The sequence below is a fragment of the Cervus elaphus genome, chromosome 4 (assembly GCF_910594005.1).
Source record: "Cervus elaphus chromosome 4, mCerEla1.1, whole genome shotgun sequence".
NCBI classification, from domain to species: Eukaryota; Metazoa; Chordata; class Mammalia; order Artiodactyla; family Cervidae; genus Cervus; species Cervus elaphus.
In genome coordinates, this window is record NC_057818.1 from 59,361,824 (window position 1) to 59,386,342 (window position 24,519).

Sequence of the window (24,519 nt, forward strand, 5' to 3'; positions counted from 1 at the left end):
GCGCCCCCTACCTGGCAGTGACGTCACTGTCCTGCTCCCAGCCCCAATTGGTCATGGGGAAGCCACTGATCCTCAGGTAGTGAATGGGGCACAGGGCAAACACCCCTCCATGGTAGCCTTGGTAGGGCAGCCTGCAGAGGCAGGGAGATTTGGAAGCACAGGGCATTTCAGGCAACCGGCCCTGGCCCTTTGCTGGCCAGAAGCACAGGGTTTATTTCTGGGTTGGCCGTCCCCCACTCTCTCCCTTGGTAACCTCTCCCCGACCCCTAGGATGTGCCGGTGCCTGATCCTGGGGCAGCCCTGCCCCTTGAGATGACGCCTCACATAACCCTGGGAAATCCCCTCCCTGAGTCATCTTGGGACCCCATCAGTGGTCCCTCCTGTTGTAAGTTCTCCTCTGACCTCGGTTACAACCCCTCTGCCTACCACTTTATTAAATGCATCCTGACTCCCCACTGATAACTGACCCCACTCATTCGATACCCACATCCAGGAGGAAGGTTTTCCCCATCCACAAGGCCTTTCCCCAGGCCTCTTCATCTTCCCCATCATCAGCCCCAGGGATCAGGGCCTGGACTGTACAGATGGGCAGGGCCTGGCCAAGAGTCCCCCCACAGGAGGTCCCCTCCCTCCACCTACTTGTAGTTGAATTTGTCGATGGCCATGGAACAGGGGCAGGGAAGATGTCGCAGATGTAGAGGTTGTGGTCATCCTCCGGGAGCAGGTTCACATCATGGAAAAAGACACAGTCCCAGTCCTCCTCCTGCATGGCCTCCCAGAACCCCACATTGCACAGCTTGCCCGGGTTGAAGGTGGTGGTGTTCACCTGGGGTGGACAGAGATACTCCCCACAGGTAGTGGTGTCCCTGCCACTTGCCAGGCCCATCCTCTCTCACCTTTCCAAGTGCCAGTCTCCTGCCTAGAACCCCTTCTTATTCCCAGACTTGTCCAGGAAGGCTCAGTTCAAAGGTTACCCCCTCTAGGAAACTTTCCTTGAATCCCCACCCCCATCCTCGGCAGACTCAGCATCTTCAGTTTCTCAGCTCTCCCTTCTTGGCCATTTTCAAGGTTCTCAAAGATCGTCACCTTCAAGGGGTCATCTGAGGGAGGCAGAGGTAAGGAGACTGGGGACCACCTGTGTTTCTCTTTCTGCTCCTGCCAGACAAAGACTAGGTCTGATGCTCAGGATAAGATCTGCCTCTCCTCCTTCTCCTCTATCATCATCTTCTTCATCACCATCTTAACCATAACCATCATCACTTATCATTACCATGATATTCATCATTGGCATCACCACCATTATCACTATCACTATCTTCATTATCTTCAACATCATTAGCAGTCACCAAACCTCCATCATCATTATTACCAACATCATCACCAACATCAAAACCATCACCACCATCAAAACCATCACCACCACCACCATCATCACTGTCACTTTTTTTTTCATTTATTTTTATTAGTTGGAGGCTAATTAATTCACAACATTGCAGTGGGTTTTGTCATACATTGACATGAATCAGCCATGGAGTTACATGTATTCCCCATCCCAATCCCCCCTCCCACCTCCCTCTCCACCCATCACTGTCACTTATTAAGCACCTACTATGTGCCAGGCACTGGCCTCATTGCTTTACACTCATTATCTCAATGAACCTTTGACTCATGAATGAGAAAACAGTAGCACTGAGCGCAGATTCCCCAAATCTATACATAGTCATACTGAGGAACAGTGCGTTGAATGAATGGATGGATGGATGGGAGAGATGAAGACTGGTCCCAACCTCAGACCACGCAAGTAGTAATGGCCAAGGCCGAGATTCAAACAGGCATCTCACAGACCTCAGACCCAGCACTTTACTTTACCCCTTGGGTTGCTGCCCAATCCAACAAGCCTTGGTCTCAGAGACCCAGACTCAGTGGGATGAGCCCTTCCCTTAGTCAGCTACTCAAGCGGATCCCAGCCTAAGCCAGTCTAGACCAAACATATAGCCCTTGGTTCTGGTCTCCCCCAGTTCAAGTTCTTCTTGACGCATCAATCCTGCCCCCTGGACACTCTCAGGCGCAGACACTCTCAGCTCAGACACTGAAGACTCCAGCCCCGGCTCTCCGAGGCCAGGCTCAGACCCCTCTGCCCTCTTGCTCCTGGGCCTCCTCATTCCTGCTGCAGCTGGCTCACCATGTAGACGGCACAGTGCAGTTGCTGGCACTGGAGGAAGGGGTGCAGGTGGGAGAGCAGGAGCTGGGCCTGCCCACAGTAGGGCACCACCCCTGCCACGTGGGGCCACGCCGGCAGGGACCCATCCCAGAAACCCCCGCTACCCAGGTGTACTGGGTTAAATCACGTCCCCCCACAAATTCACACCCACCTGGAACTTCAGTACGTCATCTTGTTTGGAAATAGGGGTTTTGCAGATGTCACTGGTTAAAATGCAGGAAGAAGGTGAGGCTGCAGCCGTGGTGGTTCTGGTAGAGGAATGCCCCCACCAGCAGCAACTGCACCCCCAGAAATAACAGCAGCATCCCCCTCTGCTGTACCATTCTGGGGAGGAAAACAAAAGGTCATTCCTCCCGTCTTGTAAACCCTTGACTTCAGCCCCGGGAGGCTCCATCCCCGTCTCCTGCTCCCATCTTTCCCCACCTGGCTCTGCATACTGCACAGAGGGACACCGAGAGAGACTTGCCGAGGCCACTCAAGGCCAGGCCACCTGCTCTGAGGACCTGTCGGGCACAGGTCTCCAGCCTCATCACTCCTACCTTCTGGGCACACTGGACGCTGGCTGGGTGCTCCCCTGGCTAAGTGACTAATCTCTCTTGGGCTCGATGTCCTTGTCTGTAAAAAGGGGCTTACGGTTTGTTGTCTGAGGACCCGCGGTGTGCATAAATCAAGGGGTTGGACTGGACTCAGTATTTTCCCAGGACAGGGCCAGGTTCTTTCACATCTCCAGCATCCTGAAAGGAAGGGACCTGCTCCACTCTTGCTCATTCTGGGTGAGGCCTCTCCTCTCTGCCACCACAAGCACCAAGTAGCCCCTCATGGCTTCCGTAGCCCCTGTTATCTCCCTCATCCACCATCCGATCATCATGGATTGTGACTGTCCGTGTCAGCCGCCCTCATCAGACGAGGGCCTTGCTAACAGCAGGGTTCAGGTCTGACTCAGTTCTAGGTGCCCAGCATTTCTGCACACAGGAAGCCCCAGGAAGCGAATCAATCAGATGCTATTCTCCACCTGGTAAACTTCTGCTCATCCTTCATCTGCTCTGCATCCAGGTACTCTTCTCTGAGTCCCTCACTCCTATCCACTCTTGTCAGGACTCTCCTGGTCCCTGGCATCTCTGCTGCCACAGCTCTGGTCAGTAGACCGGACTGATCCAAATCCACTCTCTCCCCCTCGCCAACCTGGGAGCCCTGGGAGGGTGGCCCTGGGCATGACTCATCTCTGGGCCCCAGCATCGCCCATTGTCCTGGTCACTAAATGGGCGAGTATATTTTTATATGAACCAGAAAATGATCTCAGTAAAGGCATGCTCCAGGCCGAATCTCAAAGGTGGGGCAAGACAGAATGTGATCAGGGATGGAAAATCCTTCAACTTTAGAGCATTAAGGAAACAAGAATCCAATTTCTGTAGGAAAGTGGGCCAGGCGTAAGGTGGAATTTCTCGCAGCCTTTCCGCTGGAAAAGCAGCTTTTAAAGGAGCATTGTGGACTTCCCTGGTGGTGCAGTGGGCAAGAATCCTCCTGCCAATGCAGGGAGGGGAACAGGTCCGATCCCTGCTCTGGGGAGATCCCACATGCTGCAGAGCAATGAAAGCCCATGCACCACAACTACTGAAGCCTGTGCTCCACAAGAGAAGCCGCTGCAATAAGAAGCCCCAGCATCACAACTAGAGAGCAGCACCCGCTCACCGCAACCAGAGAAAAGCCCGCCTGCAGCAATGAAGACGCAGCCAAAAATAAGTAAGTAAAGGAGCAGTGTTTCAGAGAATACCACCCAGGGTCGGGGTGGCACAGCTAGATTTAGACACCTCTCTTTTAAGCAAAATGAGAACTAAGACCCCATAGGTATGGGGGGAATACATCCCATTCACACACAGAAGAGATTCAACAGTCAAGAAGAAGTGTGTTAGTCACTCAGTCGTGTCTGACTCTTTGGGACCCCATGGACCGCAGCCTGCCAGGCTCCTCTGTCCATGCGATTCTCCAGGTAAGAATACTGGAGTGGGCTGCCATGCCCTTCTCCATCAGTAGGCAAGAACATTGCAGGAACTTCAGCTGGATTTGGTGCTGTCCTTCGGGGACCAAGACCAGTCTTTGCAATGCCTTGGTCGAGTTGGCCCAGCAGCAATTTATGGACGCGTTTGCTGGGATGAAATAGCAGGGCTTGTCATAATCGCTGTCTCCCAGATGGGAATGCTGCGGGTGCGGACCACACCTGAGTCATGTCTTGGGGGCCGGTGTCCAGCTGTTCTGTGAACAGGAGGTGCCGACAAAGCCTCGATGGTGATATTTCCTGTTCTAAGGCAGGGAGCTGGTGAGGTTGGAGGAGTGAAGGGTCTCCGGTGGGGTGCGTCCTCTCAGAGGAGCATACTTCATGCAGGAGTCGAATGCATCAGGTGGTTTCTGGGGAGCCACCAACAGAGCAAGTGTGTTAGTTACACATCATATCGATTACACGTCACACTGGTTACAGAGTTCGAATGCCCAGACTCACATTCCTATCCTCCTCGTGCTGGGACAGGAACGGCAACTGCTATTCAAGTAATTTGTCTCTCAGAAAATCCGATAAAAATGACTTCAGATTCCACAGGATACATGGGAGGCATGTATTTTAGAGCCTTAGAGGTTTGTAATCTCAAGCAATTGTTTTCTTACTCCTATTTTACAATTAATCTCTATTGTACACACAGCATTTGTGATTTAGTGCCACATACTACTACTGTCTTTGGGGCTGCTGCTAAGTCGCTTCAGTCGTGTTTGACTCTGTGCAACCCCATAGACGGCAACCCATCAGGCTCCCCCGTCCCTGGGATTCTCCAGGCAAGAACACTGGAGTGGGTTGACATTTCCTTCTCCAGTGCATGAAAGTGCAAAGTGAAAGTGAAGTTGCTCAGTCGTGTCTGACTCTTCACGACCCCGTGGACTGCAGCCTACCAGGCTCCTCCGTCCATGGGATTTTCCAGGCAAGAGTACTGGAGTGGGGTGCCATTGCCTTCTCCAGTATTTGGGGCCCGTGAAGGCCAAAGTTTAACTATAAACAATTTTTAAAAAGAATCTGGCAGTATCATCTTGATTATAAGCATGGAAGCATAAAGGTGTGTTACTGTTACTTCCACAGAAGATATCAAACTTTGACCTTGGACTTCTGGCCTCCAGCATTATGAAGAAATAAATTTCTGTTGTTTCATCTAAAAGAAAAAGTGCACCTCCATTTCATTGCTGATGAATAAATCGATTTTATGTTTTCTCAAAGTCATGTAAGATTTCATGAAAAAATTCTGATGTCTTAAACTAGCAGCAATCCTCAGCCATGTTACATGCTTCAAATTAGGAGTATATACCCATGTTTCATGAGTGACATAGTACAGCTTGCTCTAATAATAATGTTGTATTTTCATTAGCCAAGAGGGAATGTGTGGAAAGCAGACCATTGAGAAACTCCCCTTTCCAAAGAAAATTAGAACTATTAGTGTATCTTAAGGATGAAAACCCATATTTTTTTCTAAATCAGGAAAAAATTATATATATATATATATATATATGGGATCTTAGTTCCCCAACCAGGGGTTGAATCTTCAACCCCTGCAGTGGAAGTTCGGAGACCTACCCACTGGACCTCCAGGAAATTCCCAGAATATTTTTCTGGCTACATTTGTTAGGCTCAGAAGTCCATGCCCAAAATCAGATTGTGCTTTTTGTTCTAAGGCCATCCCTAAACTCCCTGACTTCCAAGGAGGTAACAAATGTCTTTGAGGATACAGAAGCTGTTCTATCTAACAAGGCAGAGGTCTTCCAAGTGGGGTGTGTACACAAAACTCCCTGGACGGTGAGGTGTTCTATTCATCTTGGTGAAGGCGAAGCTTGGCTGATGTTGGGATGTTCTGTTTTCAGAACCAAGAGCATTTCAATTTAGTGAAGCTAATTAAAAGAAAATTAACTGGAATGTTTCCAAGGACAAAATTCTCAAGTTACAGTGAATATAATATCCAGATAACTGGTTAGAATTGGTACACATTCTTCATTAAGATAATTAAAACCTATCTGAGTCATGTAATGAAATAATTATTCCATGAACAGCCTACCCTCATGTCACCTTATAAGATATACGGTTTCTACCAGTGAATAACAACATAAACGTCTTCATGTTGAAAAATTTCAGATGTTGACTTAAAATAAGTGAGGCATTGGTACAAAGTTTTTCAAAATGATTTGGGAGTCTCCCAAACAAAAGTGTTTTAAGATGACTAATATATGCCTATACCTAAAGGGTCTTTTGATGAAAGTGAAAGAGGAGAGTGAAAAAGTTGGCTTAAAGCTCAACATTCAGAAAACTAAGATCATGGCATCCAATCCCATCACTTCATGGCAAACATATGGGGAAACTGTGGAAACAGTGGTCGACTTTATTTTTCTGGGCTCCAAAATCACTGCAGATAGTGATTGCAGCCATGAAATTAAAAGACGCTTACTCCTTTGAAGGAAAGTTATGAACAACTTAGACAGCATATTGAAAAGCAGAGACATTACTTTGTCAGCAAAGGTCCGTCTAGTCAAGGCTATGGTTTTTCCAGTGGTTGTGTATGGATGTGAGAGTTGGACTATAAAGAAAGCTGAGCGCCAAAGAACTGATGCTTTTGAACTGTGGTGTTGAAGGAGACTCTTACGAGTCCCTTGGACTGCAAGGAGATCCAACCAGTCCATCCTAAAGGAAATCAGTCCTGCACATTCATTGGAAGGACTGATGGTGAAGCTGAAACTCCCAATACTTTGGACACCTGATGCAAAGAGCTGACTCATTGGAAAAGACCCTGATGCTGGGAAAGATTGAGGGCAGGAGGGAGAAGGACAACAGAGGATGAGATGGTTGGATGGCATCACCGACTTGATGGACATGGGTTTGGGTGGACTTGGGAGTTGGTGATGGACAGGGAGGCCTCGTGTGCTGTGGTTCATGGGGTCGCAGAGTCGGACACGACTGAGCGACTGAACTGATACCCACACGTACACAGACAACTCAGACTTCTTATGTCTTAGTTTCAAGATTTATGAATAGCTGTTTTAGCCATTTCCTAAATCACAAAGTGAAAGTTGCTCAGCTGTGTCTGATTCTTTGCAACCCCATAGACTATACAGTCCATGGAATTCTTCAGGCCAGAATACGGGAGTGGGTAGCTGTTCCCTTGTCCTGGGGATCTTCCCAACCCAGGAATGAAACCCAGGTTTCCCGAGTTGTAGGTGGCTTCTTCACCAGCTGAGCCACAAGGGAAGCCCTCCTACATCATAAAATAGAGGCTAATGGGAAAAATTCATTTATTAGATCAGAAGAACACATATTAAGCTTCTTGGTTAAGGTTCCTTGTCCTGGGGAGCAGAGTAGAGTAGAGTGACTTTGCTATCTGCTGAGACTCACTTGTGGGTCTCTAAGTATTCTAATCTGATAAGATTTTTACCTTTACAGCACAGCTCAATTCAGACTGTCCACAGTTCAGGTGCTCACTAGCCACGTGGTTGGTGGGTACCATTTTGAACAGCCACACCTCGGACATCTGTACATAATCTACATGTGCCTGGCAAAAACCTATATTCTCACATCACTGGATTCCATTTCAGTTGCTGAGTGCAAGCTTGTGAGTGGTCATGTTCACTTTTTCCATAGCTTTAATGCTGTCAATTAATGAATGAGAGATGCAGTAAAATGTCACTCACGGTTCTTCTGAAATGTGTCAATTTCTTCTTGTCCTCCTGTTAACTTTAGTTTTTTCTTTTGGGATTATGTTGTTAGGTGCACCTGAGTTTAGAACTGTTTCATCATCCTGGTTATTCCTTCTTCATTTGTGATGACATTTATTACTAATAGTGTTTTATGACTCAAAATGTTTGGTGGCTCACGTGGCTAAAAGGTTTCCTGAGTTAAATCCCTAGTATATCTTGCCCCACCCTTTTGCTTTCATTTTCTGAGTCTTTGTTCATTATAAGTGGGTCTTGTGAACATAGCATATAACATCTTTTTTCTTAACTTTCCCTGTGCTACAGATAATTTTGCTTGTTCCTATTTTTTCTGCAGTAAAACATACTTAAAAGCATATTATTTCTTAACAATTTCCCTCAATCCAAACCACCACTAAGCCTTTAGGTTTTATTGACTCTGTATTCAACAATGGGAGTCCTGACATTAATCAAACAGTTGCCTGGTGCTGGTCCATTTCATCCTCAAAGCCATCCTTTGGTTTCATAGAAAGGGATACTGAGGCTCAAAGTTACTCAGGTGTGAAAAGAGAGCATGAGTTTGAGTCTGGGTTTGTATGTGTTACTCGAGACACTGCCTGACTGAAGGTGTGTATTGGGGGGACAACGGGGGTAGAGGTCAGGGAAGGCTTCCCCAAAGAGGTAACATCTGGGTAAGTCTTGAAGGATAAGTAGGCATCTACAGTGAAATCGTTCAGTCGTGTCCGACTCTTTGCAACCCCATGGGGTCTAGCCTACCAAGCTTCTCCGTCCATGGGATTTTCCAGGCAAGGGTACTGGAGTGGGTTGCCATTTCCTTCTCCAAAGTAGGCATCTAAGCCCCATTCAAAAGTGGGGAAAGGGTATTCTGGGCAGAGAGGTGGAGGCAACAGGGAGCTTGGTGTATGTAGTCACAGAGCATACTGAGTCACTTCAGTCCTATCTGACTCTTTGCAACCCTATGAACTGTAGCCTCCTCTGTCCATGGGCTTCTCCAGGCTGGAATACTGGAGTGGGTTGCTATGCCCTCCCCTCCAGGGGATCTTCCTGACCCAGGGATCGAACCCAAATCTCTTGTGTCTCCTGCGTTGGCAGGCAGGTTCTTTCCCACTCGCGCCACCACAGTAATGGTAGCTAATTATCTCGAGTGCTTTCTGTGGCTCCAGAGCTGTTCTAAGCACTCAGCATGTACCTCTTCTCAATTTTAGCACTACTGACATTTTGGGCAAGCTAGTTCTTTGCCATTGAGGCTGACCTGTGTGTTAGAGACTGAGTAACACTGCTGGTCTCTGCCTACTGGATGCCAGTACTCCAACCCCAGTTGTGGGTCAAAATCATTCCAAGTTGAGAACCACTGCTCTACTCCTATGAAGGCTGGACTATTTCATCCCCTACAGGTGAGGAAATGTAACTTAGCCACATTCACACAACCAGATCCCAGGATCTGAACCAGGCTGCCTCCGTCCTTAAACACCAAGTTCCACGGCAGCAATTTCCTGCCTGAGCCCAGTGTTCTCTGGGGTGCAGATAAAAGGAGGAAGCAAGGAAGGAGAGGCAGGCCAGAAGCAGCTCAGGACGGGCCATGAATACCTTGCCTGCCCTGTCCTAGGCCTTCTGCACGGCTATGCTGCAGACCCAGATGCAAACCCAACCAAACCCTTCTCTCAGAAAGCAGCCAACCCAAAGGGACAGTGAAACGGAGACAGCCACAACCCAAGGGGACAGGGCCTCTGACAAAGCAAGGGACCAAGGGCCATGGGAGCCCAGAGGTGGCTTGTTTAAGCAGGGCAGGGGAAGAGGGGTCCCGTGGGCTTCCTGGGGGAAGTACACCCACAAGGCCATCTGGATGAGAAAGAGGAATCAGGGTGTTGGGGGGGAGGGGTGCAGGACAGAGAGTTTTCAGAAGAAGAGACAGCGTGTGCAGACACCTGGCAGAAAAAGTTCTTCCTCCGGAAAACAGGGGGGCCTGCCAGAGATGCAGGGTGAGAGGTGAGGCTGAGAAGTCATCAGAGGCCAGGTCACTAACACCAGGCTGAGGGACTCAATCTTTACGCTGCAACGATGAGAAGCTGCAGCCACTCTCCAGAAGCCCCCTGACACCAACTCAGTCTTCCCCTTCAGAAACAAAGTTAATGAATAATGAACTGCGGCCCCGGAAAGAGACGTAAGGAGCAGAACACTGCCCTCTGCTCTTTTCACAGCACTTAACGAAGCACCAGGCGTGGTTCAGAGTGCTCTGAAACTATGAAATCATCTAGTTCCTCCAACAGCTGCTATTTTATCATCCCCACTGAATACAGGAAGCCCAGAAAGGTCAAGTCACTCACTCAAGGTCACATAAACTAAGCAAGGGGCACATGGAGTCACCCTGGCAGGCCAGCTTTCACATCCACTTTCTTTTTTTCACTGGCATCCAGTTTAAGACAAACTTTGTTTTTAACTAACTTCTTACTCAAAAGTATATGAGTGGTGTGGAGAGCCACCAAAATACTTAAAGAAACTTTCAAAGCCAGAGACTAAAACCAACACAGGAACACCTGAATGTGCATCCTGATTTGGGGGTTGAAAACCAAAGCACAGCAGAATACCACTTAAGCCAGGGCCCCTCGGCCTCGGCATTACTGTTATGTAGGGCCGGATGATTCTGCACTGTGGAGGCCATCCTGTGCAGCGTATGTTTACCGGCAACTCTGGCCTCTGCCTGCCAGGCACCGACCACACTCTGCCCCTTGCATCATAGTTGCAACAATTAAAAACGTCTCCAGACATCACCAAATGTTCTCTCGGGGATAAACTCACCCTCAACTGAGAACTGCCTTAGACTCTCTGTAGGTTGTCTGAGGTTTTGAAATGCCCAACTCAAGACTTCCTTTAAAAGAAACTTCAGACATGTTCCAGAAATGGGAGCCATGCCCAGTCATGAGAATTAAGTGAAAGAAAAAACCAAAAAAAACGTGTTGTGTTTTTTTCCCAGTAAACACTTCCCTACTAACTCATTTATTTTCACACACACTGTGACGCACGTACCACTATTATCATCCCCATTTTACTGACCAGGAACTTGAGATGGTGAGAGGGAAGTGCAGGGGATGGGTGTCTGGCACACTGCTGATTCCTTACTAAGTCCAGTGCCGCTCCCTTACCCCTACCCCATACCCTGGTTAGCAGCACCTGTCACCTCTGGACCTCTGTAGCCCCGGTCATCTGCCCCCTCCACATCAAACTTTGCCATCCTTCTCTCTCCAGGCAGGCCTGGTACGCCCAGAGGATAGGACCTAGCATGCAGGAGGCCCTAGGAAATGACTGACGAATGAACCCGATGACCACGCTTCAGCTAATGGGTTCAGACACTCAAACGTCCCCCATCCCTACCGTCTCAGGGGTCTCACAGGGGTAGAGATGAGGATGTCAGACTATAACAGGCAGGAAAGGGGCAGTCTGGGGGCTGGAAAGAGGCTGAGGGCCTGGACCTTGGGTGCAGGGCTCCGGGTGATTCTTGGTAAGGTGCTCCGGCTTTTGATTCGAGGGCCCGCCGTCTCACCTGCCCTCCATCCGGAGCTCGGCCCTCACCAGGCGTGCGCGTAACTGCTCACCTCGTTCCTGACTTGAGCCCGGTGCACGCGCGTAAGAACCGCAAACCGCTATATTTCTGCTCCGCATAAGCGTAACACCGCCGGTGCGCACCGCGGAGGCCTGGGCCAGGGCGCACCCTCACTCCCACGTCTGCTGGCGCGCGCGCAAGAACCCAACCTGTAAGCCCGAACCTTGGAATCGGTCCGGCGCCCTGCCTACCTCTCCCTTTCGCACCCCATCCTCATCATACCCCACTCCGACGCCTCTCCACCCCCACCACAAATTCCACCATGCTCTCACAAGAGCACAAAACCTGAAAAGCATCCACCTTTGGAATAAACCACACACGGCGCGCAGCGCAGTGAAGCGCAAAAACCACAAAACCCACAGGCGTACCCGCCCGTACGCAGGCGCACGAGGGCCTCGCTCCGGGCCGGAAGCATGGAGCACTCTGGGAGTTGTGGGCGGAGCTAGAGACGTCGCCGCGAGGACCGCCGGGAGTTGTAGGCCCAGCTCTCCGAGGGCAGTTAGCACCACCGACTCAACCGCCGCATGGGTACCTGGGAGATGTCGGCGGGTAGACCCAAAGCCTTCTGGAAGTCGTAGTTCTATTTGCTTCCGCGCTTTCTCGGAGCCTGGACCTTCCCGCCTGGGTTTTATTCTGGTGAGTGCCTCCTCCCACCGCGGGCCGATCCCGGCCCTTTGTAGCGCTGCAGTGGAGGAGTCTTTGTATCTCTCCCACGCACTCGGTAGGCATTCCTGGTGAGACAGCACTCCCCTCCATAAACCCCCAAAGGCAGTCTCCTGACGGCCCTCCAGGCAGGAGTGCCCTAAACAACTGGCGTTCCTGATTTGAACTCTGCCGGCCGGGTCTGACTCGTTTCCACCCCACCTCACCCCACTCCCGCCCCAAGCTTGGTGCGGTGCGAGCGCACCCTCTTCTGTCCTGATTACAACCTAGAGTGGTCAGGGCTGGCCTGGGCGGGGGGGAAAGGGGGAATAAGGTGGCCGTGGAAGCCTGGAGGAGGCGGCACACCCAGCTCAGGGTTCTGAAAAGACTTCCAGAGCAAAGAACCTCAAATCTACCACGCCCAAACTCACCCTCTCACAGTATTTCCCCATTCTTCCCCAACCCCCACCTCCTCTCTACTAAATGGTCCCACTACCTTCCAAGTGCTCAAGTCAAAACAAAACTTGAGGTTGTCCTGAGTCCAGTATCTTTCATCCACTGCCCTCCCCTGAGGCTTGTAAAAGCACCATCTGCCCTGTTTCCAAAACAGATCCAGAATCTGACCACTTCTCTCCAATCCCACTGTTTCCACTCTGCTCGGAGCTACCAGTGTTGCTTACCTGGATCACTACAGGAACCTCCTCACTGGTCTGCCCATGTCGGCCCTTTCGAGGCTCCACCCTGTATTCATTCACATGCAGTCCAAGGGATCCTGTTAAAATAAAAATTAGATTCTGTCACTAGAGCTTAAAATTGTCCAACCGTTCCTGTTTCTCTCAGAATAAAGTCCAAGCTCCTTGCCCTGCCAGCCTCCAAGCCCCCGGAACCTTTCCCGCCTTTAACTACAACAAACTTGAACACGAGCAGGACCTGTCCTTTGCATTTGTTGTTAATTCTTATCAGGAAAATCCTTCCCACTGATCAAATGCCTGACTCCTCCTCCTGACCTCAGCTTAGAGGGTAATTCCCTCATATTATTACTTCTCATATCTGGAAAGTATCTTGAGTCAGCTCTTCCACTAGAATTTAGTGTCTGCAACCTTTCCTGTTTTGCTCATTGCTGTGTCCCCAATTACTAGAGAACGTTGGGCACCCTTGAAGGCACTGAGTGGATATTTGCTGAATGAAAGAATGAATGAGTGATTGAAAGGTTAAGATGAGACTTGAAGGTGCCAGACCTGCACAGTGCTGCAGGAAAGTGTTACAGACAATGGTTTTACTCTGGGCACTATCTAGGCAGCCTCCTGGTAGGCAAGCAACGACCCCCGCAATCCGGAATCCACGTGTAACCCGCCTCCCCTCTTCACCCATTCAGGAGAACCAACCCCTCCTGCCTCTCCAGGACCCCACGATGCCCGCCCCACAGTGCGCCTCTTGCCACAAGGCGCGCGCCGCCCTCCGCCGTCCGCGCTCGGGCCAGGCTCTGTGTGGCGCCTGCTTCTGCGCCGCCTTCGAGGCCGAGGTGCTGCACACGGTGGTCGCGGGCCGCCTGCTGCCGCCCGGCGCCGTGGTGGCCGTAGGCGCCTCGGGCGGCAAGGACTCCACGGTGCTGGCGCACGTGCTGCGCGAGCTGGCCCCGCGCCTGGACATCTCTCTACACCTCGTGGCGGTGGACGAGGGCATCGGCGGCTACCGGGACGCGGCGCTGGCGGCCGTGCGGCGACAGGCGGCGCGCTGGGAGCTCCCGCTCACCGTCGTGGCCTACGCGGACCTCTTCGGGGGCTGGACGATGGACGCCGTGGCCCGCAGCACGGCCGGCTCCGGCCGCAGCCGCGCCTGTTGCACCTTCTGCGGGGTGCTGCGGCGCCGCGCGCTGGAGGAAGGGGCGCGCCTCGTGGGAGCCACGCACGTCGTGACCGGTGAGCGCAGGCGCGGCCCAGAGGGGGCGTGGTGGGAGGCGCGCATGCGCGGGAGAAGGTCAGGCGCCATAAGGGCGCTGGAGTGCGTGCCCAAGTGGTAGTGGAGACTTCGTCTGTCTTAACTGGAGAATCTGAATAGCAAGAAGGGGGATATGCACGCTCCCTAAAGGTTCATAGGCATAGTATGTGCACGTCCTTAGGATGGGCATGACAAGCTTTTGAGTCACTGCCATTATGTGGTACACATTCATGCATGCCAAGTTGCTTCAGTCTTGAAGAGTCTCTGACTCTTTGCAACCCTATGGACTGTAGCCGACAACAGCCAGGCTCCTTTGTGCATGGGATTCTCCAGGCAAGAATATTGGAGTGGGTTGCCATGCCCTCCTCCAGGGGATCTTCCCAACTCAGGGATAGAACCTGCGTCTCCTGCAGCTTCTATATCGCAGGTGGATGCTTTACTGCTGAGACACTGGGGAAGCCCTATCTGGTACACATATGCTGGCAAATAGAGGGGTGGAAGAGTACTCTCTGGGGCTAGGGCTGTGGTTTAATGCACTGTTTTTTTTTTTTTTTTAATGACATTCTCTGTGTCCCTTTTCATAAAAGGAGGGGCATGGAGGGGTATTGCCCATCAGAAGCCATCTATAGTCTGAAACGCAACCGTGTCTTTTAACTCCTTTTGTCTTTCAGCTTCTTTCTGATAACTTTTTCTCTGTCCCAGTCATTACTTCAACAAATTATTATTGACCATTTATTTTGTACCACATGCAAGCTATGTACCAGAGAACAAACTACCTAACCTCGGTTTCCTCTCCTATGTAACAGGGCTATTAATATTATCCAGATCCTAGACTTACTGGGACTTAGATGAATTATGTATGAAACACTCAGACAAGAGACTGAGAAACAGTAAACTATTTGCTGCTATGATGATGCGCAAGCCAGTGGCTGATCCTGTCCGTTTCTCACATACATAATTATAACCTGATAAGTGCAGCTAAGGAAAGTGATGCAGAAAGACCTAGTGAAGGGAGAAAGGAAGAGTTTCCTGAGTAGAGACCTGAAGGTTGAGTGGGTCCTTACATGAAGGACCAAAAGGGGACTGGGAGAGATTCTGAGCAGAGGAAACAGCAAAGGCCCTCAGGAAGGAAAGTATGGCTGATTTGAGAAGCCCTAAGACCCTTGTTTTACTATAGACTCAAGTATGAGAATTCCATACACAGAAGCGCCTGGAGGGCTACAGTCCATGGGATCGCAAGGAGTCGGACACGACTGAGCGACTTTCACACACACACACAAGTGTAAGATGACAAGTTGCAGAATAAATTTAGCTTCCATTTTACGGCGACTGTTGTGTAAATGCGCACTTACTTCCTCCCTGGTCCTCTAAACACCATGATCTGCATTCCCAGAGGCACTTGTGTCAACAGCCCACTTGAGAGTCTCCATCAAAGGCCATTTGGACGTCTGTGCAGTCTGAAGTACACTTTTCACTGAGATTGAAATGAGATTTGTTGCGTAAAGCACTTTTACTCGATACATGAAAGGGCGCCTAGCAGAGGGCCTGGTCTGCGATAACTGGGGGGTAAGTGAGGCACCCCGGGCTGCTCCACGGGAGCCTGGGTGCGTCGCCCTCTCGTTTCTCGCCGGGTCCCCCCGCAGCCGCCCCCAGGCCGCCCCGCGGTGCCCCGGGGTCTCCTCCCGCGGCCCCCTCCTCACGGCTCCCTTCTCCCCTTCCCCAGGACACAACGCGGACGACATGGCGGAGACGGTGCTCATGAACTTCCTGCGGGGCGACGCGGGCCGGCTGGCGCGGGGCGGGGGCCTGGGCTCCCCGGGCGAGGGGGGCGCCCTGCCGCGCTGCCGCCCGCTGCAGCTGGCGTCGCAGAAGGAGGTGGTGCTGTACGCGCACTTCCGACGCCTCGACTACTTCTCCGAGGAGTGCGTGTACGCGCCCGAGGCCTTCCGCGGCCACGCGCGCGACCTACTCAAGATGCTGGAGGCTGCGCGGCCGTCGGCGGTGCTGGACCTGGTACACTCTGCCGAGCGCCTGGCGCTGGCCCCGGCCGCGCGGCCCCCGCCGCCCGGCCCCTGCTCCCGCTGCGGGGCGCTGGCCAGCCGCGCGCTCTGCCAGGCCTGCGCGCTCCTGGACGGCCTGAACCGCGGCCGGCCCCGCCTGGCCATCGGCAAGGGACGCCGGGGGCTGGACGAGGAGGGGCCGCCGCGGGAGCCGCAGCCGTCCCGACTGCCGACTTCCCAGCCGACTCTAGACTTCTAGAGACTCCAGTTCCCTGCCAGTATCCGGCGCTGTGGGGGCGCGGGGCCGCCACGGAATTACCTGAGCCCGGGCATCGTGTGCAGCTGGGAGAGAAATGGAACCTGTTACCTGCGATCCTGAAGACGCTCTGGGCTCCTGGGGCTGGGGGCCGGGGACTCCTGGGTCTCAGAGAGGGGAGCACTAAACGACCTTCCATTCCTGAGCGAGTGGGAATTAGGGGGCTGCTTGCCTGTACCTCTGTGGGATGTGGGCGTGCTCAGATGGTCCTAACCCTTCTCGATCGCCTACTGCCTGCCTGGTGTTCGTGTTTGCCTGCAGTAGGAAAAGCACAACCACGCACCTGGATGGACATGTCAGTTACAGCACTCATGGTGTTTCCGTGTGAGCGCTGTGTGTACTGCAGGCGCTGGGCCATCACATTTCACCCGCACCACGATCTCATTGGCTGTAGCCCGAGGCCCGTAACTGGCCCGAGGTCACCTCCCTGGAGCCCCACCTGGGGGCTTTCACCCAGGTCCTCCTGGGGCTCTTCAGGACTGTGGAATTAGTCCTTATCCCCACTACCACCTGAATCTCTGATGGATGAAGAGCAACTGGGACGGCTCTCCAGACTTCAGATTCTAGAGGCAGAGCTGGGTGAGCTTGGGTCAGTGACTCAACCTCTTGGATCTTCCATCATCTGCTCCGCTGAAATGGAATCAAGGCCTCCCACCAAAGCACTGTTGAGAATGTTTCATAAGTGCTCACTAAATGTGTCCGACTTGGCTGCTCACACTAAGGTTTGGCCACCAGGGGGCGCTCGATTTCGGGGTTGCTGACCTGCCGATCCAGACAGGCATGAGGCTCAGAAACTGCCTGCCTGACTTCTGCGTAGTCTTGGTGTCCTCAGCCCCACCTCCAAACTTTGCTGGGCTGCTCCTTTTTTAGAAATGCCCTCCTTTCCCATCTTCCTGCTCACATCCTCCAGGAGCCTCCTGGAAGCATCCCTGAATTTCTCCTCCCATCCTGCCCAGCCCAAGACATTGGGACTCTCCCAAACCCCAGCCGCTGGGTCCTGTCCTTACCATGTGGCCATTCAGCCCTTTGGGGTCTTGTTCTCCCTAGCTAAACTGAACTTTGGAGACAGAAACCAGATCTGCGTTTACACTGGATAGCACAACATCATTCTTCCCACGTTTATGGAGCCCTTGATGTCTGCAAGGGCATCTAGACATCGGTGGGAGAGAAAATTAAAAAAAAAATTAAAACCACGTGGTCTCGGAGTTTACAATCTTGTGGGAGAGAGGTAATAGACAAATATGTAATATGAAGTCATAATGATGGGTGCTATGAATAGGGAACAAAACAACATAAGGGGAAAGGGAGTGAAGAGTCCTATTTTAGTTTTGAGAGGCCAAGACCTCTTTGAGAAGGTGACTTTGGAGCAAAGACCAAAATAAAGCAAATGAGGGACTTCCCTGGTAGTCCAGTGGATAATACTCAGCACTCCCAATGCAGGGGGCCTGGGTTCGGTCTCTAGTCAGAGAACTAGATCCCACATACCACAAGGAAAGATTCCGTGTGCTGTCAGACTTGGTGCTGCCAAATCTTTAAAACAGTGCCAAATAAAGCAAACACGGTTTCCAGCCTTAATGGAATATCTCATGTCAGAGCAACACTTCCACTAAGACCAACTAGGAACACACATACAAACATGCTATTTAAATACATCAAACAGCTACCAAGGCAGCTAAGATCTCAGAAAAAAAGAGAAGCTCATTCAGCAGGAGGGGCCAGAAGGCAGAGAAAGCAAGCAGAAAGCATAAGCTAAGCTGAGTTGAACTTTCAGTGTCTGGAGACAGGAATGGAGTGTGGGGCCACCAAGGCAGGCAGGACTGGAGGGGCCAGAATCCTGGGCAGAAGGGAAGAGCATCGAGACCAGCCCATTGTGAGGAATGACTGTGACAAGAGACACTCCTTTGCCAGTTGTTGGGTGTCCTACCCCCTCACCAGACCCTAGCATGGGGTTCAGGATCTCCTTGTGCCCTGACTCCAGGGTCGCCAGGATGCAAATGTCAAGTATTAGGGTCAGCACCGAGGAGGGACAGAGAGAACCAGAGCTCGAAAAGTATGACAGTAATCAGAGGCTGAAACTGAGAAGTGAGGTGCTGGCTCCAGCCCCAGAATTAGATGTGGTGTTTGCAGGTTTCTGGGGTCAATTTGAGTTCAGAAAGCCGCTGGATTTGTAGGTGGCTCTCAGTCGAGTCTCAGGTCTCCCATGAGTCCTGTGATCACACCTTGAGAATGAGTTCTAACCTCTTATCAATTCCTCCAGTCCCAGAAAACCTTCCCTCTTTAGAGCATCTATCGAATCTTCCTCTCCTTACCCCACTACTACTTTTTCCTGACCTTGCCTGGCTCTCTCTGCTTTTCGTAATTCTCTGTGCGGTGATCCACTGAGGCCCCAAGATCCTTTCACCACTCTGAATATTTACCGTTCATGTAGAATGAAGGAAAACTTAGAATTTACTTTTGTGACCTATCAATTAAACCAGATTTCTGAGACTTCATTCCTTTATTTAGGCTGAATCAGGACTTGGCAGAGCACCAGACATAGAAAATGATCATGACCATGTTCTCTATCACCCAGAGCCCCGTGGCAGTATGACAAAGGGATTAAAAACAAGTGCAGAATATCAACCCACTGCAAAGTGAGGGGAGAAAGAGGAGACACAGATTTTCTGCAAAGGGTGAGGGTAGTCTGAGGGGAAGGGAACTCATTGGCCTGTGAGAAATGCACTGTGTCTTTGAAGCTAAGTCCCCTACCCGCCTGGAGGAGGAGGTTTTCAGGGGAGACTGAGGAGGAGCTTGGCTGTCCCCTGCCCAGCACCTCTGTCCTAAGAGACAGAAGGTCACCAGTCCCATTTCCCAGCCCTCTTTCCTCTGCATTTGAGACTAGTCGAGGATCTGCCCCCAGGGGGCACTCCAATCACCTTGCCAGGCCCCCTGAGCGCCTAGCTGAAAGGTTGTCACTGTCCATGGTCCTGGAGCGTAGCTGGGGCCCCAGTAATGGATTCTAGGAATCCATGTTCTCTTAGCACCGCATTAGAACTATTAACTTCTTTCCTCACAGTCACTTGATAAAGTTTAGGAAATAACTTTTCCTTGTTTAGGTGATTGTTTTGTGTTGTGGGAGGTATTCGCTGAGGCCCACACTACTTGGTGAAAGTGCAAGTTGCTCAGTCGTGTCCAATTCTTTGCTACCCCATGGACTGTACAGTCCATGGAATTCTCCAGGCCAGAATACTGGAGTGGGTAGCCTTCCCCTTCTCCAGAGGATCTTCCAAACCCAGGGATCGAACCCAGTTCAGTTCAGTGGCTCAGTCGTGTCCAACTCTTTGCGACCCCATGAACCACAGCACGCCAGGCCTCCCTGTCCATCACCAACTCCCTGAGTCTACCCACACTCATGTCCATTGAGTCGGTGATGCCATCCAACCATCTCATCCTCTGTCGTCCCCTTCTCTTCCTGCCCTCAATCTTTCCCAGCATCAGGGTCTTTTCCAATGAGTTAGCTCTTTGCATCTGGTGGCCAAAGTACTGGAGTTTGAGCTTCAGCATCAGTCCTTCCAATGAATACCCAGGACTGATCTCCTTTAGGATGGACTGTTTGGATCTCCTTGCAGTCCAAGGGACTCTCAAGAGTCGCCTCGAACACCACACTTCAAAAGCATCAATTTTTCTGTCCTCAGCTTTCTTTATAGTCCAACTCTCACATCCATACATGACCACTGGAAAAACCATAGCCTTGACCAGATGGACCTTTGTTGGCAAAGTAATGTCTCTGTTTTTCAATATGCTAAGTTGGTCATAACTTTCCTTCCAAGGAGTAAGCATCTTTTAATTTCATGGCTGCAATCACCATCTGCAGTGATTTTGGAGCCCAGAAAAATAAAGTCAGCCACTGTTTCCACAGTTTCCCCATCTATTTGCCATGAAGTGATGGGACTGGATGCCATGATCTTAGTTTTCTGAATGTTGAGCTTTAAGCCAACTTTTTCACTCTTCTCTTTCACTTTCATCAAGAGGCTCTTTAGTTCTTCTTCACTTTCTGCCATTAGGGTGGTGTCATCTGCGTATCTGAGGTTATTGATATTTCTCCCGGCAATCTTGATTCCAACTTGTGCTTCATCCAGCCCAGTGTTTCTCATGATGTACTCTGCATATAAGTTAAATAAGCAGAGTGACAATATACAGCCTTGACGGAACCCAGGTCTCCCGCATTGCAGGAAGATTCTTTACCAGCTGAGCTACCAGGGAAGCCCTTGGTGCCAGCCCCTAAAGAGATTCCTCAACCAGAGTCAATGTTGTAGATGGGCTGACCCCTGTTCTTATTATGACTGCAAGATACACTTCAGCAAAAACTATCAGGAAACATTGAAAAAAGCAAGGCTTATTGCTCACAAGACCTGGAGGATACACAGCACACCCAAGGGCCAGGTGAGGGGGTGGGAGAGAGCATGGATCCTTGGCTCTGCCTTTATTGGGGTACACGGTGGGGTCCCTAGGGTATTGTGGGTTCACTTTTATTGGCGAATTTAAAACATAGGAACTAGAATTAGGGCGTAAGAAGGGAAAAACAGGGTCACACAAGAGTCAGTTATCTAGTTCACCCAGAGCTTTCTAAACGGGAACTTCAGGGACTTCTCTGATGGTCCAGTGGTTAAGGCTTCTCCTTCCGATGCAGGGTGGCGGGTGTGTGGGGGTTCAATCCCTGGTGAGGGAGCTAAGATCCCACATGCTTTGTGGCCAAAAACCAAAATATAAAACAGAAGCAATGTTGTAACAAATTCAATAAAGATTTTTTAAATTGTTCCCATCAAAAAAAAAATCTTTAAAAGGGAACTTCATGGGTGGGGCCACCTGGCTCTTTAAAGTCATAGCTGTCAATATGTTTATTCGAGATGAATTATTTGAGCTGGATGTCTCTGAAATGGATGCCTGGGCAATCAGAAGTTTAACATCAGGCATTTACATTCAAAAAAGCTTAAGCTTATTGTTAGGCACCCACACTACACAGGTGCTGGTGAAATACTGTCTATTTTTGCATTAGTGCTTTTTCCTTTAAAAATTAATTCAATTTTAGAGGAGGGAGAGTATGAGCTCTTTCTTCACTGAAGATCCAAATCTGTCCATGAGCTCAGGTTTGAAGGATGAGATAGTGGAAATGGATGAAAACCAGGCAGCATGACCTCCAGGAAAGAGATCTCAAATTGCACAGATATTTGTATGAACCAGCTTGGAAGGCATAAGGAAGAATGGACCAAGAGGAGAGGGTGGGTGAGTAGATAGCAGTGAGGTTGCCAGTCAGTCAGTCAATTCAGTCGCTCAGTCATGTCCAACTCTTTGTGACCCCATGGACTGCAGCATGCCAGGCTTCCCTGTCCATCACCACTCCCAGAGTTTGCTTAAACTCATGTCCATTGAGTTGGTGATGCCATCCAACCATCTCATCCTCTGTCATCCCCTTTTCTTCCTGCCTTCAATCTTTTCCAGCATCACGGTCTTTTCCAATGAATCAGTTCTTCACATCAGGTGGCCAAAGTATTGGGAGTTTCATCTTAAGCATCAGTCCTTTCAATGAACACCCAGGACTGATCTCCTTTAGGATGGACTGGTTGGATCTCCTTGCAGTCCAAGGGACTCTCAAGAGTCTTCTCCAACACCACAGTTCAAAAGCATCAATTCTTTGGTGCTCAGCTTTCTTTATAATCCAACTCTCTATAGAGAGTTCTAGCGTGGTGCTAAGAGGGAATAGGTTTGTTCAGGAGAGTTGGGGTCAGCTCTCTGGCTGTTGGAAAGATCCCTCTAGGGTCTATAAGTGAAATAGGGAAGGGACTGGAGGTCAGTGGGTGAGGAAATATGCTGGAAGAATTGACAGATAAACATGAGGCAAGGAGATAACCCCAGAGAGATTATAAGATGCTGTATTATGAACTGAATGCCAGGCTGAGGGGTTAGTCTTTCCCTGGGGAGACTCCAAAGAGTTCTGGGATGGAGAATGACGTCAATAAGTTGCCACTCTGTCCTCTGTTCCTGGTGTAAAAAATGAATAAACGGAAGCCTCAGAGTCCAGAAGGGGAAGCTCTCACTAGCTGTGATGATGCCAGAGCCCAACAGGAAGAAGGAAGACTCCTTCCTTCCTGGCAAGGACTCAGCCAATGAAAAGCCATGGACTCAGTGTTTCCTCTAGCCCTCCACTTCCTCTGCCCCTTTATAAAAGCGGTCTCCTTCCCTCCTTGAATTGGAACTTGCTCATGGCTCTGCATTGTTGCAGACCCCAAGCTGCAATTCTGGGCTAATGCCAAATTAAACCCACCTTTGCTGAGAAATAGCTGGCTGTCTACTTGTTTCGCATCAACACTAGTCACCCTCAGAAGAACTTGACGGGAGGACCTTTCAATTTAAAAGGAAGAGGAAGCAGCAGACACTACGCACACGCCATGTGATGGGACCTCTGTTCGTTGCTTTTAATGTGTTCTTCCTTTTTTTCCTTTGAGGTTTTTCCCCTTTATTGTTTTTATATGATCTTTCTTTAATGTTCACCAACTGGGAGGTAAGACACATGATCTCTGACTTACAGAACAGAAAACCCGAGACAGACAGGTGGACCGAGTTGCTTGATGACGATGCCTCAGGAAGTGCTGGAACCTGCCTGTGAGCCCAAGTTTCTCTAGTCCCATCACCTGTCTTCTTTCTGCTCTACCTGGGGACGCTCATACAGTGGTTAGATATTACCACCAAGGCTTCGTCAGCTAGTCCCTGACCTCTCCTTGTCCCCACAGGCGCTGTGGTTCCCCCAGCTGGGACCGAGGTCTGGATGAGCCCTCATTAGCTTGTTTTGATTTCGGAGTACTCGGTGCTGGTCTCCTCCTGCTCCTGAGGCTCCCGAGATGTCATCTCATGAAAGCTGAGGGAGGCATAATGGAGCTCTTCCTGTTCCCCTGGGGGTGGGGCGTCCTCTGCAGGAGACAGCACCGTCTGGTCGGGGGGGCTGTCTGAGCAAGGCTTTTGCCTGGAACCCTGAGTAAAAGGGAGAAAAAGGAATCAGAGAAGGAGTAAGCAGGCATGATCCCCTAAGGAAAGTTCAGCAGATGGGACGTTTATTCATTCATCTTCTTATTCCTCACATGCTTCCTGTGAACTCAAATACTCACTCATTCGTTTACAATTTTGTCAAGATTGACTGGGCCATATTGCGGGCTTATGAATCCTATTTTAACCTTCAGTAAGAGTGATATTCTTTTTTTTTTTTTTTCCATTTATTTTTATTAGTTGGAGGCTAATTACAATATTGTAATGGATTTGTCATACATTGATATGAATCAGCCATATATTTACACGTATTCCCTATCCCGATCCCCCCTCCCACGTCCCTCTCCACCCAATTCCTCTGGGTCTTCCCAGTGCACCAGGCCCGAGCACTTGTCTCATGCATCCAACCTGGGCTGGTGATCTGTTTCACCCTAGATAATATACATGTTTCGATGCTGATCTCTCGAAACATCCCACCCTCGCCTTCTCCCACAGAGTCCATGGAGTGATATTCTTATTATTCCCATTTTACAGGTAGGAAAATTGAGGTGGGGGAGAGGTGAAGTAACTTGCCCAAGGTCACTCGTAGAGTGGATGGCAGAGCTAGGATTCAAACCCAGGCCTGCTGTTTCCTTGACATTGTACCCTGTACCAAGTCCTGGGTGAGAGGCCAAAGGAGCAGTGTGAGAAAACAGACATAGACCCTGACCTCAGGCAGCTTGCAGTCGGCGAGGAGGACTGGATTAGAGACAAGTAAACACAGCTAATTTCTAACTCCAGTGTGACTTACGAACTAGCTTGTGCAGAAACCAGAAGAGACAGCAATTCTGGATCTTGGACCTGGGTTCCATAAAACAAAAATGAAAATAAAGCAGGACCCAAGTCTCCCAGAAGAGAGGGTACCCAGACACTGGTGTGCCATTCTCTTTTCTCTGAGTCTGTCCACACACACCTACACCATCATGCTATAGACGAGTGTGTTGACAGTAACATTAGCCTTCAAACAGTAGCTTATAAAGAAAACAAAAAAGAATTCCAGGTTAGGGAAAAATGGTTTCAC

The 24,519-nt window shown here is 50.3% G+C and overlaps 2 protein-coding genes and 1 long non-coding RNA gene across 8 annotated transcripts in view; 1 reads left to right on the plus strand and 2 right to left on the minus strand.

The window, feature by feature from the left end:
• LOC122692463 (sialic acid-binding Ig-like lectin 5) overlaps positions 1 to 24,519 on the minus strand; it is a 76,159-nt gene that overhangs the window by 38,086 nt on the left and 13,554 nt on the right. The window contains exon 9 of one of the 2 annotated variants that reach the window (XM_043900042.1): positions 22,871 to 23,447. The exons of the other annotated variant lie outside the window; for it this stretch is intronic. Within the exon in view, the coding sequence (XP_043755977.1) occupies positions 23,256 to 23,447 (192 nt within the window). The 3' untranslated portion in view covers positions 22,871 to 23,255. Of the gene's footprint in view, positions 1 to 22,870; positions 23,448 to 24,519 lie in introns of those variants that run through there. 2 annotated transcript variants of the gene reach the window in all.
• Positions 1,550 to 14,057, minus strand: LOC122692480. 5 transcript variants are annotated; one of them, XR_006340666.1, is made up of 4 exons: positions 13,954 to 14,057; positions 12,869 to 12,960; positions 4,437 to 4,624; positions 1,550 to 2,955 (listed from the first exon to the last, which is right to left on the minus strand). It is a non-coding gene; the product is annotated as an uncharacterized LOC122692480 (long non-coding RNA). The 5 variants fall into 5 exon arrangements; XR_006340665.1 differs by lacking the exon at positions 13,954 to 14,057 and adding an exon at positions 13,574 to 13,648; XR_006340668.1 differs by lacking the exons at positions 12,869 to 12,960; positions 13,954 to 14,057 and adding exons at positions 10,745 to 10,826; positions 11,487 to 11,908.
• On the plus strand, positions 12,034 to 17,635 carry LOC122692470 (cytoplasmic tRNA 2-thiolation protein 1-like). Its single transcript, XM_043900060.1, has 3 exons — positions 12,034 to 12,182; positions 13,564 to 14,107; positions 15,850 to 17,635. The coding sequence occupies exons 2-3, from the start codon at positions 13,600 to 13,602 to the stop codon at positions 16,383 to 16,385; spliced, it is 1,044 nt and encodes a 347-aa protein (XP_043755995.1). The 5' UTR covers positions 12,034 to 12,182; positions 13,564 to 13,599; the 3' UTR covers positions 16,386 to 17,635.